This window comes from Crocodylus porosus, unplaced genomic scaffold (assembly GCF_001723895.1).
Source record: "Crocodylus porosus isolate Cpor-Errol unplaced genomic scaffold, CroPor_comp1, whole genome shotgun sequence".
Lineage (NCBI taxonomy): Eukaryota > Metazoa > Chordata > Crocodylia > Crocodylidae > Crocodylus > Crocodylus porosus.
In genome coordinates, this window is record NW_017728928.1 from 3,965,124 (window position 1) to 3,982,378 (window position 17,255).

At 45.8% G+C, this 17,255-nt stretch overlaps 1 protein-coding gene across 1 annotated transcript in view; it reads right to left on the reverse strand.

Moving 5' to 3' along the window:
* The window catches only part of GNA13 (G protein subunit alpha 13), a 31,146-nt gene extending 15,748 nt beyond the window's left edge, over positions 1-15,398 (reverse strand). The window contains exons 1-2 of the mRNA XM_019542359.1: positions 15,086-15,398; positions 12,491-12,717 (exon numbers count right to left, since the gene is read on the reverse strand). Coding sequence (XP_019397904.1) covers positions 12,491-12,717; positions 15,086-15,368 — 510 coding nt within the window. The 5' untranslated portion in view covers positions 15,369-15,398. The remainder of the gene's footprint in view (positions 1-12,490; positions 12,718-15,085) is intronic.
* Between the last annotated feature and the right edge of the window lie 1,857 nt (positions 15,399-17,255).

Genomic DNA, 17,255 nt, shown 5'->3' on the forward strand with positions numbered 1-17,255 from the left:
AGCAGGTTCAGTACTAGGCAGGATTCAAATCCACGGACCTACCCTTCTATAAACACAGCAAGATTTTCCAATTTGACTTATTCTCCTAATAAAAGGCAAGAAATGTATAGATGTATGTTCTCTGCAGTTTTCCTCAGTCTTGTTAATTATTTGCCAGGCCCGGTACACATTCTTTAGAATCACTGCTATCAAACTGGGAAAACCAAAAACTCCCCACCGCTATAGGGTGCGGACAGGCATGGTTCTCCCATGAACAGGACACTTTTCTCACAAACGCCACACCTTTTCGTCATTAGCAACTAGAGACGCTCACCCGTGTGTGACCCAAACCCAAGATGCACCATCCAGGGTGTTGAAGACTAAACAACGCAGCTCTCGAGTTGTGCAGATCTGCACTTGCCTAACAATGCTGGCTGACCATGCAAACAGCTAACAAGTCAACTGAGCCCAAAGAAAACATTTCAGCTGAACTAAAAATAAGGATTTTACACCACCACCACAGCTCCAGCAGATTTATAACACAGCACTGCTTCCAACGGCAAGGCGGACTCTGACCGTTCCCGGCTCTTCCAAGTGTTTAAAGTCAGCCCAGGAAATGCAGTAATCAGGAAACATTGTGTGCATAGGCCCTGCAATGCCAGAGCATGCAATATTCATGAGCTCACGATAAGAGATGCATCTTCTTACTGCAGAGGTTTCTTCAATCTTCTCTCTCTCAGCAAATATTTGCCCCTAGATCTAGAATATTTGCCCCTGGGTGCTTACAAGTAGCTGGGACTCCTGCTCAAGGACAGGACCAGGATACTACAGAAAAAACTCGGGAGCATAAAGCGACCAGGGAGCATGTACTGACCAAAACCAAACAGCACCCTCCCAGTTACTATTTACTCTCTGAGAACATCTCTAAACTTCAGAAGTCTTGTGTGTAAAACAGACTGGAACCAGTAGACTGTAAACATTTGCTCCTCTCTTAGTGCCCTGACCCACTGGCTCCATGACTTCATGTGTTTGCAGCTCAAACCACACTGAATCTAAATGAAACAGCAAATCTGCAAGTCCATCATTCCTCATTTGGAACTATGATTGCCTCCAAATGTAGCCGGGTCATACAGAGCCTAGCTGTCTCTCTCAAGTGCCCTGAAAGCAGGGCAAGTGCTCATGTGAAACATGGAACTGGCTGCACCAGAAGTGCAGCAGTTAAGTACTAGCTGGAAAGGTTGCAAAGAGCAGTAAAACACTTCCAAAGCTGACCCATTTCCTTAGAAACAGTGAACCAAATCAAGTGCAAAAATTAACAAGTGTAATGTAGTATGCTAGGCAGTAAACCACCACACAAATAAAGGACCATTTCATAAATTTAGGGCCCCACTACTAATATATACCATATGGAAAAAACCTAAAGGCCAAATATTTGGGGGGGGGGGGGATTCCTTTTTAAACTTCTCCTAGACACTGTTTGTGCCTAGCAGGGGCCTGCTGAACTTAAGTAGGGCAAGTTACAAATACTTTTGTTCATAATATTTAATGTAATTAAACAAGCATTTATTGCATAGGCCAAGTGTTGGATACTTAATAAAACATTTATTCATAGATTGTTAGGGGATGGAAGGGACCTTGCAGATCATCGGGTCCAGCCCCCCTGCTCTAGGCAGGAAGATAACTGGGGTTGGGTGACCCCAGGGAGGCGACTGTCTAGTCTCCTCTTGAATACCTCCAGGGAAGGTGACTGAACAACCCCTGGAGAGTTTATTCCAGTCTGGACACCTTAACTGTGAAGGAGTTTTTCCTGGTATTAAGCCTGAAGTGGCCTTCCAGGAGTTTGTATCCACTGGTCCTGGTCTTCCCTGGGGGTGCCCTGTTGAACAGTTGTTCACTGAGCTCCTGATGCACTCCTCTGATATAGCGGTAAACCACTACCAGGTCCCCTCTCAACCTTCTCTTCTGTAGGCTAGAGAGGCCCAGGTCCACCAGCCTTTCCTTGTATGGCTTGCCTTGCAAGTCCCGGATCATATGGCTGGCTCTTTTCTGGACCCTCTCAAGGTTTTCCACATCCTTATTGAAGTGTGGTGCCCAGAACTGGACACAGTACTCCAACTGCGGTCTCACCAGTGCCAAGTACAGCAGGAGTGTCACTTCCTTAGTTTTACACGAGATGCACTGGTTGATGCAATGCCAGCATGTTGTTTGCCCTGCTGACCACCGCCTCGCATTCATACGGTGGTTCTGGTCTGCTCAACTCTTGAGCCTGTATCTGCAACCTATCTTCCGATGTCCACACACTTGGCCAGCGAGCTTTTCACTCCCCCATCCAAATCACTGATCAAGATGTTGAAACGCACCGATCCAAGCACGGACACCACTGGCCACTTCGCACCAGGACGACACAGATCCATGCACGAGAACTCTGGGTTCCACCCTGTATGTAGCCAGTTTCCTACCCACTGAACTGTTGAGCAGCTGAGCCCACAATCTTCCGGTTTTCCCACAAGGATATTGTGGGATACTAAATCAAAAGCCTTTTAGAAGTCTAGGCCAGGGATCAGAGCAAAGGTTTGATTTCTTATCATTTAGTACATTTAGTGTAGAAGCACAAACACTCTAAATTCCTGACTTCAACTCTTCACTAATAATAAGTTTTGGTTCAAGTACATATTAAAACTGTTTGCATTTGCTGTAACAGGACGCATTCCACAGATCCTCTCCCCAACCCTCCTTTCCAATACCAGTGGGGAGCAGACTCCAGCTGAAGACCAAGGACTAACGTTAAAGGGTACCATACAAGATATCAACTGTTAACTTCTGAGCAGGACAGTGATTCTAACAATAAAAGCACAAGTGTTGGATCATCACCTTCATCTCCAGCCCGACACCCAGACACTTTCACAACCTACCAATCAAAAGATGAGCGAATGGAAACTATAATTATCAGAGACATCCTGCTTGAGGAAACCTGACTATTCAGCAACATAGCAGGTCCTATGCCATCACAGACAAGCACAGCACTTCCACTGCTGTCTCTCTCTGTAGACGATGCAGTAACGTCGCTTACTACAGCTGTGCTTGCAGTTTCTCCCGCTAGCTTTGAAGGCTGAGGAAGTTGCTTGATAGAGCTTCCTACTGCTCTGCTGGTTCTAGTCAAGCATTACAGAGCAAACATGGACCAGTTTAACTAAAACTGGGCACAATGTTCAAGTTTGGGTCTACAAACGGTATTCAAAAATACATGCAGCTAGCAGTAGCCTGTGGACCCCAGAGTTTCCCAGAGAACAAGAGAGCAAGTGTACACTTAACAGCCCCCGAGTCATTTATCCATGTGGCAGATTCAGAAGTCAGCAGCAGGGCAAGCTTTCCCTAACCACTCAGCACTGTCTTGTTGGCCCCACCATAGATTAAACAACTATACAAATGTGAATGGTGCTTGCTCCATATTTGTCCAGTCCAATGCGTCTCCTGAAACCAATACCAGCTGAACTGGACAGAAGCCAAAGCCTTTCACATACACACCCAAAAAGTAATGGCTGTTGCTAGCATGTCCGGGTCATCACTTCAAAGCTGGCGATGAATGCAAGGCTTTCTTTCAGACTGGGAACTGCTAGACTCAAGAGCCCCATGAAGTCTTTTAATACTGAAAAAAAAATCCCACAAGACAGATCTACAAACATGAACAAGCGCAGCCTTCTATATTAATGACAAACAAGTTAATGGTTTCTCTCTGGATTTTGCCAAAATCTCACACAGTAGTACATGGCAAGTGGCAGATGGGGAAAGCCACTCCAATATGTGAATCATTATCAACAGTGGATGCAGCCGTCACAGTTCATGGCAGAGGTCATCTAGGAACTCTGGAAAATGCCTACTTACATCTTTACCTAACAGAGACTCTGAAGAAGCTCTTTTTTAGTAATGAAAGTTCCAATAATACTGCACAGGTGTATTTTGGTATATTCAGCAGGACGGCTGCACTTCGTCTGCTGTCATATTTAACAAGACTTACAAGAGCCAAGCCTTTGAATAATACTTGGCACTTCTCATTCTTTCATATTAAAATATTAAGAAAGCTAAATACCACATGCTGATCAAGTGACTTCCTCAACAGCTCACTGCTTATCAAAAGCAGAATCATGATTAAAAATTTGTCTCAATTTGCAAAATACAGTATCACTGGAAACCAGTACCATGTATCTGAGAGTTTATTAGCTCTGTAGCATGCAGGCGGGTTCTAGTTCAGATATTCTTTGCTTAAAAGCTGCATAAATCTACCACGTGTGCATGTGGAAGTAAATGCATGAAGTTTAATGATCCTGGCTGGAAAGAATGCAGGCCATCAAGTGTACAAACACCACTCCATAGTACTTATCCACAAAATACTGACTCTGAAATCTAGGAATGATTGTGTCTGAACCATTTTATCAGATGTCCTTTAAAGTAGGTTCAGTTCTATGCATCAAAAGGAAACCTAGCGACAGGGTGTAGATGCACAAAACACCAAACTTCACACCACTGGTGAGGCAACCACAAGACACGGTAGAAACAGAGAATGCCACGATCACACCTCAACTGCCTGCAGAGAATACTAACCTGACTTGCACCATAAAGCTGACTTTATGCCAGTAAGGGAAAACTTTTTTTGGTAGGCGTGCCACAAATTAGCCCTGTGACTTCCCTAAGCACCATTTCAATTCCCTTCCCCTGCCTGATCTGCCATTGTGCTGCCTGTTTCCTTCCCGAGATCACCCACATGGTCAAACACCCAGACTGCCTCTGCCACTTGACACCTGTGCTGCAGGTTGGCCACCCCAGTTTCCATCGCTGGGGAAAAAAAATAGCTCAAAACAGCACTCTACAATCCAACTGAAAGCACCTGGCACTAGGAGATCAATGGGCAATGACATATTACAAAGAGATTCAAAGCAACAAGGCAGGAAGAAAGAATACTGGATAAAGAAGGAGTGAAGTCCCAAGACGTAGTTACTAAAGAACTCAAGAGTGAGGAGAGAAAGAGAAGCTAGGTCCTGTTCTAGAAAGGGATCAAGTTGGCTCTTACATTAAACTACCGTAAAGGGTTGTATAAACAAAGAGGTGAAATGGCTATAATCAGAGGTACCCACAATCACTTCTGTGCATCTTAAAATGAAGACTAGCAGAATTGGGAATATTTTCTGGCAAGAGGCCAAGAATTTAGGAATTCAGGTTTCTTCACATACTTAACACTTAGTCCAAGTACTACGAATATTTCATTTGATCTTGAGTCACCATGATTTTGTTTCTGGGTAACGAAGATGCATGCAAATTCTCAAGATCTGAGTCCCTTCAAGCTCTGAAACATACCACATTACTTCTCCCCAAAAATACAGGAGCATGATCACTGGCAGCTCCTTTTCTCCTGGGCACAGGGATGACACAGCAGGTGACATGGAGGGCGAGTCATGCTCTCTGCACATGTGAGACCTTCACTCAAGGTCTGGCAGAGTTCCTTGGGCTGGAGAACCCCAGAAAAAAACCCATTCTGTTTCACCATAAACCAGGAAGTGTCTGGGTTTTTTTAATACAGGAATCTCATGAAATATCCAAAATAGCTAATCTTAAATATGACAACTGTTGAAATGTAGCAGAGAACACAGAATCATTAACTGTCAGCCCAGATGACGACTGCTTACGTTTAACTGGTAGCCTAAAGATCTGACTGGTTGTTCTCAATATAGAAAAAAATAACATCCCTAAACATGTGCATCTGTGAAAGGTTTCCCAGACCTGCCATACACATTCAAACAGCCCCTAGCAGAAAAGCAGCTCAGCTCCAGCAAAAGAACAGAATATTCAATCCTGCAAATCAGGATGAGGAGGTAGCATGGGACACCCCAATGCCTAGAAGCCACTTTTGGGGAACAAAGAAACCTCACGGTCTCTAATTAAGTTTTCAGTAATCACGAGAGCTACACAAGAGCCAACAGCAGGAGGTAACAGCTCTGAGGTAGGGGCTTCATAGTCCTACTGTGGAAATGTGCCACTGGCTCCAAATCAGCAGTGTTACAGTGACTCCAGCGTGCAGTCCCAACAGGCACCACCGCCCCAGACTGTTCCCGAGGTTCAGCTGCCACGGGAGGTGCTACCACACGTTCTTGCTTGTGGAACACCTCCGACAAGGCACAGACAAGATAGCAATGCTCTCCTCGCACTTGTTCAAGCCTCTGCTTTTCTTCTCAAAGCCAAAAACTTTGTATATTGTTTTCAAATGTGAGCAACCCCTAGCAGTCTTTTCTGGTTAGCTCCTGGGTGTTTGTTTGGTCTGACATCAGACTAATACCTTGCAGCCAGTAGGTTATTTCACTACAAAACCCCAGACCAAACCTGCCCCACAGAAACCAGCTACTAACAGTTATTAAGAACACGCTGGTGGCTCCCCTTAATAGCTGTTATGAGGATCACTCCCTCCCAAGACAAAAGTCAGTAAATTTGAATCACTATACAGGCAACCCCCTCTTAACGCGGTTTTGCTTACTGCGGTTTCGCTATAGTGCTCACTTAAAATACATACCTGGTTTCATTTAGCACGCAGGGCATTTCATTATAACGCTCAGTGCGGGGCTGGGGAGAAGCAGCGGTGGCAGCAAGCGAAGAGGCGAGCAACAGCCAGCGGGAGCCCAGGAGAGTGGGGTTTGCTCCTGCCTGTGGTGCTGGAGCCAGCAGGGAGGAGCAGTGGTGGTGAGAAAAGGGGAGGGAGGGCAGGTGGGCGGCGGGAGCACGAAGTCAAGACTGGCAGGACACATGCGCATTGTCCCCCGCCCTAGGCCGCAGTGGGGCTGAGCCTGCAGAACCCCTCCCTCTGGTTGCAGCCTGTGCCCTGTTCCGGTCACGCACTCACCTGCAGGGCACGGACACTGGCCTGAGCCTCCGGCAGTCCGGCACTGGCAGATAGTCCCAGTGTCGGGTGCCCTGGAAGGAACGTCCGCTGGGTGGAGCGGGGTGCGGGTGGCCCCGCTGCTTCCCTTGGGCCAGCTGGAGCTCTGCTGCGTGGGGTCTGGGCCGGCATGTTGTGCAGAACTAATTATATTTATTTACATTAAATCCAATGGAAATGGGTTTCACTTGACGCTGTTTCACTCAGCACTCATTTTTTCCGGAACCAGTTAAGAGAGCTAAGTGGAGGTTGCCTGTACTGAGCTGAAGAAGTGCAATTCAGATGGGCTGAACAGCAGTCTAGGACTACTGGTGAGAAGGTGAAGCATTACTGCAAGTGGAATCATGCAAATATGAGGACGCTAGTCCACAAACTCCTCTTCACAACAGTCAGAGAAAAAGAAAAACTGCAGCAAAGCCATCAGTAAAGAATCTTACTGAACACGCCTTTTCCTGTCTTCTATAATCTGATCTAGCACTGGCAAACAATGTCTCACAAGTACTCACGAATCCAGGAGCAAAATGTATGTCCAGCAGTTTCCATTCGGACTGCAGCCTTCTGTAACTAGTGACTCCATTGGGGGGGGGGGGGTGTTGCTGGGTCCATGCATTTGTAGCTGATTAGTCTTCAACAAGTTTGAGGTCTGTAACTCAACAACAGCAAAAGTAGGCTAGCTCCAGATTTCTGAGCTGATAAACTGATAACTAGATATGGTGAGTACATTGGTGAGAACCACACGCTGTGCCAAGGCTTGGAACCAAATGGTTAGATCCATTCAAAACAGTTTCTTTAGCTCTTCCAACCCCTTTAACATAAATATGTAGCCATCACAAAAGTGAGAAATTTAGTTCTCAGCTTGCTCCCACTTCTCTTTCAGAAGAGTGGAAGACTCCTACAAGCATACCTGCATCAAGAGCTTGCTTCAAAAACATGTCTCCACTGGCTGTGCTGGAGGCAAGCTCTCCCCCAGCCTGCTACTGAAATGCAGAGGTTTGCTCTCACCTCTCCCTCCGCCTAATGCCCTACTCTCTGGCACTAGGTATTTCCTCTTCAGCTGCCAATACCTTGAAGTAAGCCCCAAAGAAAACAGCAAACAGTTAAAATGGTACCAGTGACTATTCCACCAACGCAAACATAAAAGCCAGGAAATCCCTAGTTAAACTGTCAGCCCTCCCTTATGGGCTACCGCTATGATTTTGCCTTCTCCACATTACCTCACCCACAAAACACACACACACTTCCTCCCTCCCCCTTCACACAAGACAGGGCAAATTTCACTCCAGCACGTGGAGCGGTTTCAAGTAGAGGTTTTTCTGCCAGACTGGAATGTCGGGTCGCCCCTGTGCTGCATTAAAGCTGATGGTTGGCGTGTCTGGCACAGGTTCTCAGCTGATCGCACGGTTAACTGAGCTGGGCTGAAGGAAGGACTGCTGGGCTGACGGTTTGCAGAATCTGTTATGCAATGGAACAAGATGGGAAAGGGTGGGTTTTCTTCCTAACTCATGCTGTTGTCAGGCAATGATCTGAGAAGAGGCAGGTGGCCACAGGACAGCTGTAGAGATGGGCAACTTGACGTGACGATGAAAAAGTCATGGTGGTGAACTCTTCAGCTATTCCTTGCAACTAACTAGGGCTTCTCTGGCTTCAGAGCTTTGTTAGGAGGATTAAGGCTCAAACAGTCTTAATTGGTTTGTAATAACGTTTGTTTGAAGGCTTATACTATTAGGCAGTAGAAAAAGTATCAAGTGCCAAATATTGTATTAGCTTTGTACAGCTCTTTCATCGTCAAAGAGCAGCTTATGTGTTAACTAATGAATCTCCGTACACATCATCACAAGGCAGACAAGTAACACCCTTATTTTACAGCTGGAGACACAGAGGTCATTGACTTCACAAATTCATAACAGAATTAAGAATTCCCAGTCAGCAGTTCCTTGCTCGGTTGAAAGCAGTAACCCTGCCTCCAAGAGCCACCAGTCTTTGCTACAAAGCCACCAAGCCATAGCATCCTGTTAGAGCACTGGTAAAATTAAGATTAAGTTCATTCCTCACTCCCTCAGTACCATCCTCAGTTCACACAGTTGTGCCTAAAATTCAGAGGCAGCTTGAAGTGACATCTCACCTTCCATCTTTTCTGTGACCAAACCCAACCATTCTGTCCTTCTTAGCTTACAGGAACGCATTTCATTCTTTCAGTAGGAAACTTCTTCTCCTTGCACATATGCTGCAAATTCTTCCATTCCCAACCTGTTCCCTTCTGCCACTGTACATAAACTTCACCCACTCCTATGGCTTACAGTTTACAATGGAGCATAAGCACGTGGCACTTACGCATCTAACCCTTCTTCTATCCAATGTCTCAACCCCCTACACTTGCCATATTTCCACCAGGCTACTATCCCTCCACCACCTCAAACTAAGCCACAGCTTGCATTTGACCATAACACTGTCACAATGTTTTTTCTACCAGGCTCAACCTCAGTGTTTATTTCCCATCTTCTGCTTCTGTTCTCCTTTCCCTCCAGACTTTCACCAAATACAGTCATTGCCTCAGCACCAAACACCATCTCTTCTAACACTGCCACCCTGCCCTGCAATACAGCAGTCATCATATCTAATTCAGCTTCCAACCTGACACCACATTTTTCTTGCACTCACTCCTTGATTTCAAATTTCTAGTCCTTATACAAAGACTTGATAACTCATTTCGTCCTGCAAGGTCTTCCTCTTACTGACTTAGCTACTCCCAAGACTCCCTCCTATACAACCTGATTTTTTCCCCCCCATTGACTTTATACCACATGTTCAACCCATCTCTTCCACTAGTCAAGCCTATCTGAAAATATATTTTCACAATTTTTTAATTTTCTTTCTTTCTTTATTTATAGCAACAACAGCAAAAATATTGTTGTAACAGGGGCATCCCTTCATCCATCAGCTTGACCTAGACTGGAAGCTCATAGAGGCAAGAACCACGTCTTATGCATTGGTCATACTGACTACGCTGTTTGCGCTCAATACAATGACATCATCTGACAAAGTTTTCACATGTTTACAACTTGGCATAAATAGTTTGTGCTGAGATTTTGCAAGGACTCTGGCAAAAAGCAATTCAAGAATAAACAAAAATTTAAACTCAAGTCTTAAGTCAAAGCAGTTTCTAAAACTGATCGGCAGATACAGTTTGATAGTTAGACGAGTAACAGTTGAAAGTATCTTTGCAAATATTTTGATTTCTGCCAAAGTTGGTCTCTTAGACAGATGGTCATTTGCATGGAGCGTGGAAGGGATTCTAACGCAGGGACAGTTAAAACAGTCTTGCTGTTGAAGCTGAACACATGGACTCTGGCTCTTATTCAAAATGAAACTGCATACAGGCCACACCCGCCATCAGACCATGCTTGTCAATGCCCCAAGCAAGACACAGGGGTAATGGAGAAGGAAAGTGCTAGACAGCATCTAGAGTAATACCCAAATGCACTCCCGCAGCTTACTAATGTACAGGGCAAAAGGTTTTAGTCTTATGTAGGAATTAGTCTTGCCAGGAATTAGTTTTGTGTAGACTTGCTGGAGGGCTGGTCAGTCCACAGCCTGCCCAAATACTTACTTGATTTACATTCTCTGGAAGTCATTTGAGCCTAACGGCAAATACATAATTTATAAAGGGTATTTACACAAACTATTTTAAGTCAGTGTACATTTCCACAATAGTACACAACAGCCCAAGAGGGGACATTGTGGTCTATTGTTCAGATCTCCAACTAACACAAATGCTATTTTTAAGTCTCATAATACAATCCAAATTAACAAAAACTTGCAGAGATTACCTGCAAGCAGAAGTCAATTTAAGAACAGAACACTGAGCTTGGCCTACTACAGAAAGGTCAAAAAGCAAGTCTTTGCTACTCCTGTACAATGCAACAAGTCAATGCAACAGCCTAGCTGAACAGTGGCAGATTTAACAATATGTTGCGCGCCAGATACCATCACAGGAGCAGAGCTGTGCAACTTAACCACAATCAAAGGTCAGAGAGCTCCAACATCCAAAACTGGAGCTTAATTTTATGCACCAATGCATACAAAAAAGCAACTAATTTAAAAATAAAGAGAGAAGGAAAAGTCACGCCAGAAACTTGGTACAAAACCACAAACTGTCAGATTTACATATGTTCTTGTCTCTAAATCCACTCCAGTAAAAGAAGCCAAAATTAGACTGCTTGCAGTAAGGAGTATTCTGGATTCTTAAATTTTCCTTCTAAAAGCACACAGTATGATTATGTTGAGGAAAGTTCCATCTAGTCACTTCATGTGCTAGTGCCAATAGGGAAATCTAGAGTCCAGAACCATAGAAATCTGCACTTGTGTCCCTCCCTCTGCTTGTGTCAAAGACAGAAAAGGTCAAATACGGCTAAGACTTAAAGCATTGGAAAAAAAAAAAAAAAAGCAGCAGCAGCTACCACTAAAATCCCCCTCCCCCTCTAGTAACATAACAGCGTACAGGTAGCCTACATAAATGTTTCTAGAATAGGAATGTCCAAATACTTGAAATTCAATAAAGGAACAGAACAAACCAAAAGTTCTTGTAGAATTACATTATGATACACTACAATCTCAAATATATAGGTCTTTGCAAATGAAGACCTGACTCCACAGCTGCACTAGCTATGAAACACTGGGTGAACCAACTAGCACAATAAGAGTCAATCTAGAGAGAAAGAAAGGCGTTCGGGAAAATATATGTAAAATTGATATTTAGCTGCAACTCCCAGGTTCTAGGATGCCAACTTAATATTATTCTTCTCATACGTTTTCATTTTCAACTGGTATAAGGGTTTCGAGCACTTTGAGGCACAGCTTGATCATCTCTGTAGCTCCTGCATCTCAACTACATTAATACGAAATTTTCAAGGGACTATCACCTGGTGCTTCTTTTCACCTATAACACAAAGCACCTACCCACTAGAATCAAACTACTGAACCACAGTTCACACCTACCACTGAGACCTTCATCAGAAAAAGATATCTGCTTGCATGAAAATTAATGCACTCACATGAAATTGAAACAGGAAGTATATGCAGGGAATGTCTGCAAAACTGCACAAATGGGAATAGAAAAGAACGGTTTTAAGACCTGGTAAACTAAAGACAACAGTCTCAGAGGACAAAAAAAACCTAATTAGTATGCTTTCCTCCTTTCCTTTTCTGCAAAATGAGAAAAGTATTTTTACAAGTTTCAGTGAACCAGCAGCAAAGAATAAGATCATATTTCTAGTTAAAGCACTAGAAAGAGCCATCTAGAATCAAATCCCAGGTCTGCTACAGAAAATTCATTAAAATGGGCAAACAATCTGTCTATACCTCAGTGCCCTTGCTCATAAAACAGAAATAATATTTCCTTCATGGGTGAGCTAATTTTGATTTACTCTTCTTGTTAACAGCATTAAAATGAAAACTTGTCAGGCTGCAATTCCATGAGCTAAAAATGTTAGGATACATCTAAGGGTCCTCAGAAACAGACAGAGTATATTTCACTGAAAAATGAAACACTGTTTTACAATCTTGAACAGCAATACTAAGAAAACGGTGTCTTACCAGCTGGAATTCTCTGCGTCTGTCATAGGCGTTCTGGATACCACTGTCTGCCCACAGTGCTCGTATTGCTGGAAGGTACTGTAAAAAAACCCGAGTCTCCACCATCCCTTGTGCCACCATGGCTGACCGAGTATCAAAAGCCATCATCATATCCCCATTACTCTGGTTGGCAGGAACTCCCCAGGGAATGTGAAGTTTCTCTCTGGCATCTACCAGGACTCTCACACCTTTAATAAAAAGGAAGAGCCATAATTAGTGTTCTCCCAGATCTGCCATGTCTACTTATCACACTAGACCTTAGCCAGACAGACTTAAACACACATGTACTTTCGACATATTCTGTGTAGTCCCAGTAAAGCTAATGGGACTAACGGCACAACAGGAAGTTAAGCATATATGATGCCTTCACATTGCTAAAATTATAGCTTTAAAGCTCCGTTTTAAGGTAACATGGACGTTACAGTTATTTGTAGTGAGAAAATTAGTTATATACGTCTGAGATTGTTAATGCAAGATTCTGGAAAAACATCTAGCTTGTGACAAGGGCAAGAAAAGAAGAAAAATAATGTCCTCATCAAGAATTAAAATGGTGGTTTTGTGAAATACACTTCACAAGCGTTATCCTTTTACCTTTAATGATGTAAACTGAGGTTAGTAAACGATACTCTCAACTACAAAATAAACAACTGATGCTAGCAAACAGTCTATGCTTTTGTTTGAACTCCAGAACGAGTTTATGGCAGTTTAGTTCACCTAGCAAGAATACAAGATTTCAAGCATATAAATTAACTATGCTAAACACTATTTCAGAATCCAGTGAACTGTTTACCACCTTGCTTAAAGGCATTTCCTTCTTTTCACATGTTGTAATAAACTTGGTAGTTTTGCCAAAAGATGATGGCAATATTCGTTTTCAGAAACAAAGGTAAACTGTGTAGCATACAACTGATATGGCATTAAATGCTTTCAAAAAGGTACCTCAATTTGCTGATATCCACACAACAGTTAATTATGGAAAGAGTTCCATTACAAGCACAGAGTTTCCTGAGTCTTTCCTCTAAATACCAAGAAAAAAGCAACAACTCTCTTTAACGCTCAACCTTGGGCTTTAAGAGAAAATCTGTGCTTTTTTCCCCCTGTACCTCTACTGTCTACATGAGAATGGTGAACTAATACTACCATTAGATTTTCTCTTAAAGCCCAAATAGGGGGAAGAAAATCAGCATGAAGAATCAAGGCCAGAGCTAGGTATATGGGACCAAAATCTCTTAATCTAAGAAGTGTTTAACACACATGGCTACACCCTACATGGCTGCAACCTATACTCCTAACACATGGTTACTTTTAATATCAAAAAGCATACGATACACCTTGGTTTTCTAAAACCGGCCATCAACCCTGGGGTAAAACTTTTCTGCCTGTCAACTGGCAAGGCAAGATTTGACAGTGATATCAGAAGGCTGCTCTAAAAATCTCTTAATTTCATTAACTACCTAAACCTAATAGCCAAACTCTTCCAGCTGCCTCCCCCACAGAGACAACGGCAGACAGCAGCAGTTTCTGCAACCCTAACCCTCCTTGGGAGACAGCCCAACTAAGCACTCCCAAGGGCCTGAGTGATTTAGGAGCCCAAATCCCACTCTCAAAGGCAGCTGAAGCCTCCATGACCCTCCATTTCACTCAACCTGAGTGAAATGTCAGCCCCCAGGGCCCTGCTGGACACTACCCATCTCAGGTGTCTTGGGGATTTCCAAATCAGGTCGACCCGCCCTGCTCCAAGGGCAGCGACTGAGGTGCGGGGTGGGGCGAGGCAACAGCCATGAGGATGCTGGGGCCAAGCAGGAGACAGGCAGGAAGACCCACACCTCCCAAACTAAGGCAGATGCATGTATGCATGCATGTAATTATGTACATGTACACCTACACCTTAGCCTAGGAGACATGGGTGTAAGGCAGGTGTACACACCCCTGACTTGGTTACTCTGGGAGGTGTGCGGGGAGGGTGTATGTATACACAGACACACACACATGCCTGCCTTGGTCAGCCTAGATGTGGGGGGGCAGTGTACATATACACACAGACACACACACACGCCTTAGACCCTCACCTCCTAGATTAAGGCAGAAAGGGGTGTGCGTGTGTACATATACGTACATACACACATGTACATCTGCTGCAGCCTAGGAGATGTGAGGCTCCCCACCTGCCTCCTACTTGGCCCAGCACACAACATGCACGCGCGCACACAGGGGTGCACATACAGGCTCTGAGGCGGGTCTATGGCAGGGGGGTGTGTGTGTGTGTGTGTGTACACAAATACACACACACCTCTGCCTTAGTCTAGGTGTGGGTCTCCCCATCCACCTCCAACTTGGCCCAACACACAACGCACGCACATGCACACACGGACAGGCACTGAGGGGTCTACAGCGGATGCGTGCATCTGTGTATGCGCACACCCGAACCTCCCTTAGCACAGGTGTGGGTCTCCCGACCGCCCCCCCCCGGCGCAGGCACACACGCACACGCACACGCACACGCACACACCCCCGGGCTCCAGGGGAGCTGCTCCGGGCGGGGCGGAGGTACCGCACCTTTTATGACGTTGCTGTAGATAGTGGCGCGGAACTCCTCGCGGGCCGCGCGGTCCCAGTCCTGCCCGTGGATGATGCGCATCTGCTTGAGGAAGGTGGACTTGCCGCTCTCGCCCGCGCCCAGCAGCAGGATCTTGACGAGGCGCTTCACGTACGTCTTCTCCTTGCTGAGGCACTTGTCGATCTCCTTGGACTTGCGCTGCTGTTCGGCCTCGCCGCTGCTCAGCAGGCAGCCGGGGAAGCAGCCCGACAGCGCGGAGCGCGACGGCAGGAAGTCCGCCATCTTGGCCAGCACTGCCAGCGAGGGAGGGAGCGGCAGCCGCCGCCCGCTGCCTGCGCATGCGCCACGCGCCCGCCCGGGCACGTGACCGCGCCACCCTCGCGTCACGTGAGCCGCGCCACCACCTGACCGCCCTCCCTGCCACGCCCCGGCACGCGTCACCCGTCACGTGACGGCACACTGGCTCCTTCCGCACCACGTGACGCCGCGCGGGTCACAAACCGGGTAAGGTTTACCACATTGCTCCGAGTAGTGCGAAGTACTGTAGTGCACGTGCTCCAAAGCGTAACACTCTTGCTGCAGAGATGATCCCTTAAGTGGGTCTCGCAACAGGTCTAAATAAAAGTGATCATCTCAGTTCTAGAGTTTGGCATCCTTTTTTTGTTCCATCCCCCGCATAGGCCCTCGGCAGACAGAGTCAAGGCGAGATCTTTGATCAGACCTGGGAAAAAATTGTTCTGTGCAACCTGCGTCCCTGCAAAATGTGCCCTGGTTTTCGTGGTAGCCCATACAAAACAAATGGCACTAGAAGCATCTGAACCAAGGCTTGGGTCGGCCGTTGGCACTTTCCGATGGCCAAAATAAAAACCACGCTTCCACCTGGATGAACCAAGTCTCACCCACGGGACACCTACAGTGAGCAATATCAAATAAATCACTTATTGGCATTTTTTCTCAACAATTACAATCCTTTCAACAGTCCATTATTACACTTTTTCATATTTAAGACCTGGTAGCACTGGTCCTACCCTGCACCACCACTTCCCACTGCAAGCAGGAAGGATGGGGTGTTTACACAGGGCGAGGGATTGAACCCGAGTTCATCCAGCCCACAGCCGGGGGGAGAAGGTGCCGCCTAGCAGAAGGGTCCAGATGGGTGAAAGCCACGACTGGGGTAAATGAGGGTTTTGGGGTGAATTTGATATCTTTATCTTTTATTAGACCAACTTGGATACCAGATTTTACCCCAAGAACCTTGTCTGTCTATGTGCTTTGACCAACACGACTGCAACCAATACCCCAGTGGAGGTAAAGCACAGTCTGTAGCCCCCTGCTCCAGCCCTCCCATGTGCCCATCAGCTGCAGATGGGGGAAGGGGGTGAAGGAGCCATAGCTGCAAGGTGCCAGAGGTTTCTGCAAGGCTGGTGGTGCCCCCGGGGCTCGGAGTTAGCAGAATGGCTGCAAACCAGGCACGTTGGGTCCTGTGAGGGATGGTGCAGCAGCAGCACATCGGTGAAAGCAAACTGCTTCCTGCCCAGTTCCTTGGCCACAGCTTGAAGGAGGTGGATTTGCAAATATGCCAGACCCCGCGTGGTCCTGTCACCGTCTTAGCTCCAGCCGGCTTTCCAGAGAACCACACCGGCCTAGCTAGGACTGCACTGGAGATCTGGCTGGTAAAACACGCTGCCCCTTCATCCCAGCTGGGGGAGATGCTCTAAAAATGTCCTGAACTTAGTGCAAAATTAGTGTCCACATGTGTCTCTATGTGTAATACTGGGAGTCCTACACCTACAATGGGATACATGAGAAAACTATATTGTGCGGACAAAGCTATTAGAGGTTTTCTTACAAGGAAACAAAAATTGAACTTCCCCATCAGCTTCTTTCCATGTCCAAGCCCAATAGGAAAAAAACAACAGTCAAGTTGTAGCAGAAGAAAACCCCTGGCATGCCTCTAGCCTTCACTTCCCTAAGAAGAGCAGTAAGCGCTTCCAGGATTTGTTGGGATGAATGCAGCTGGGCTGTGGAACTGCCCTGGGCTCAGGTCTCCAGGCACTGGGATGGTCAGACAGAGGTGGGGAGAGGAGGTAATGGGAACTGACCTCTAGGATTTCACTACTAGCTCACAGTACAGAACTACACTTCGCTGAAGACTGAAAACTTAGACGC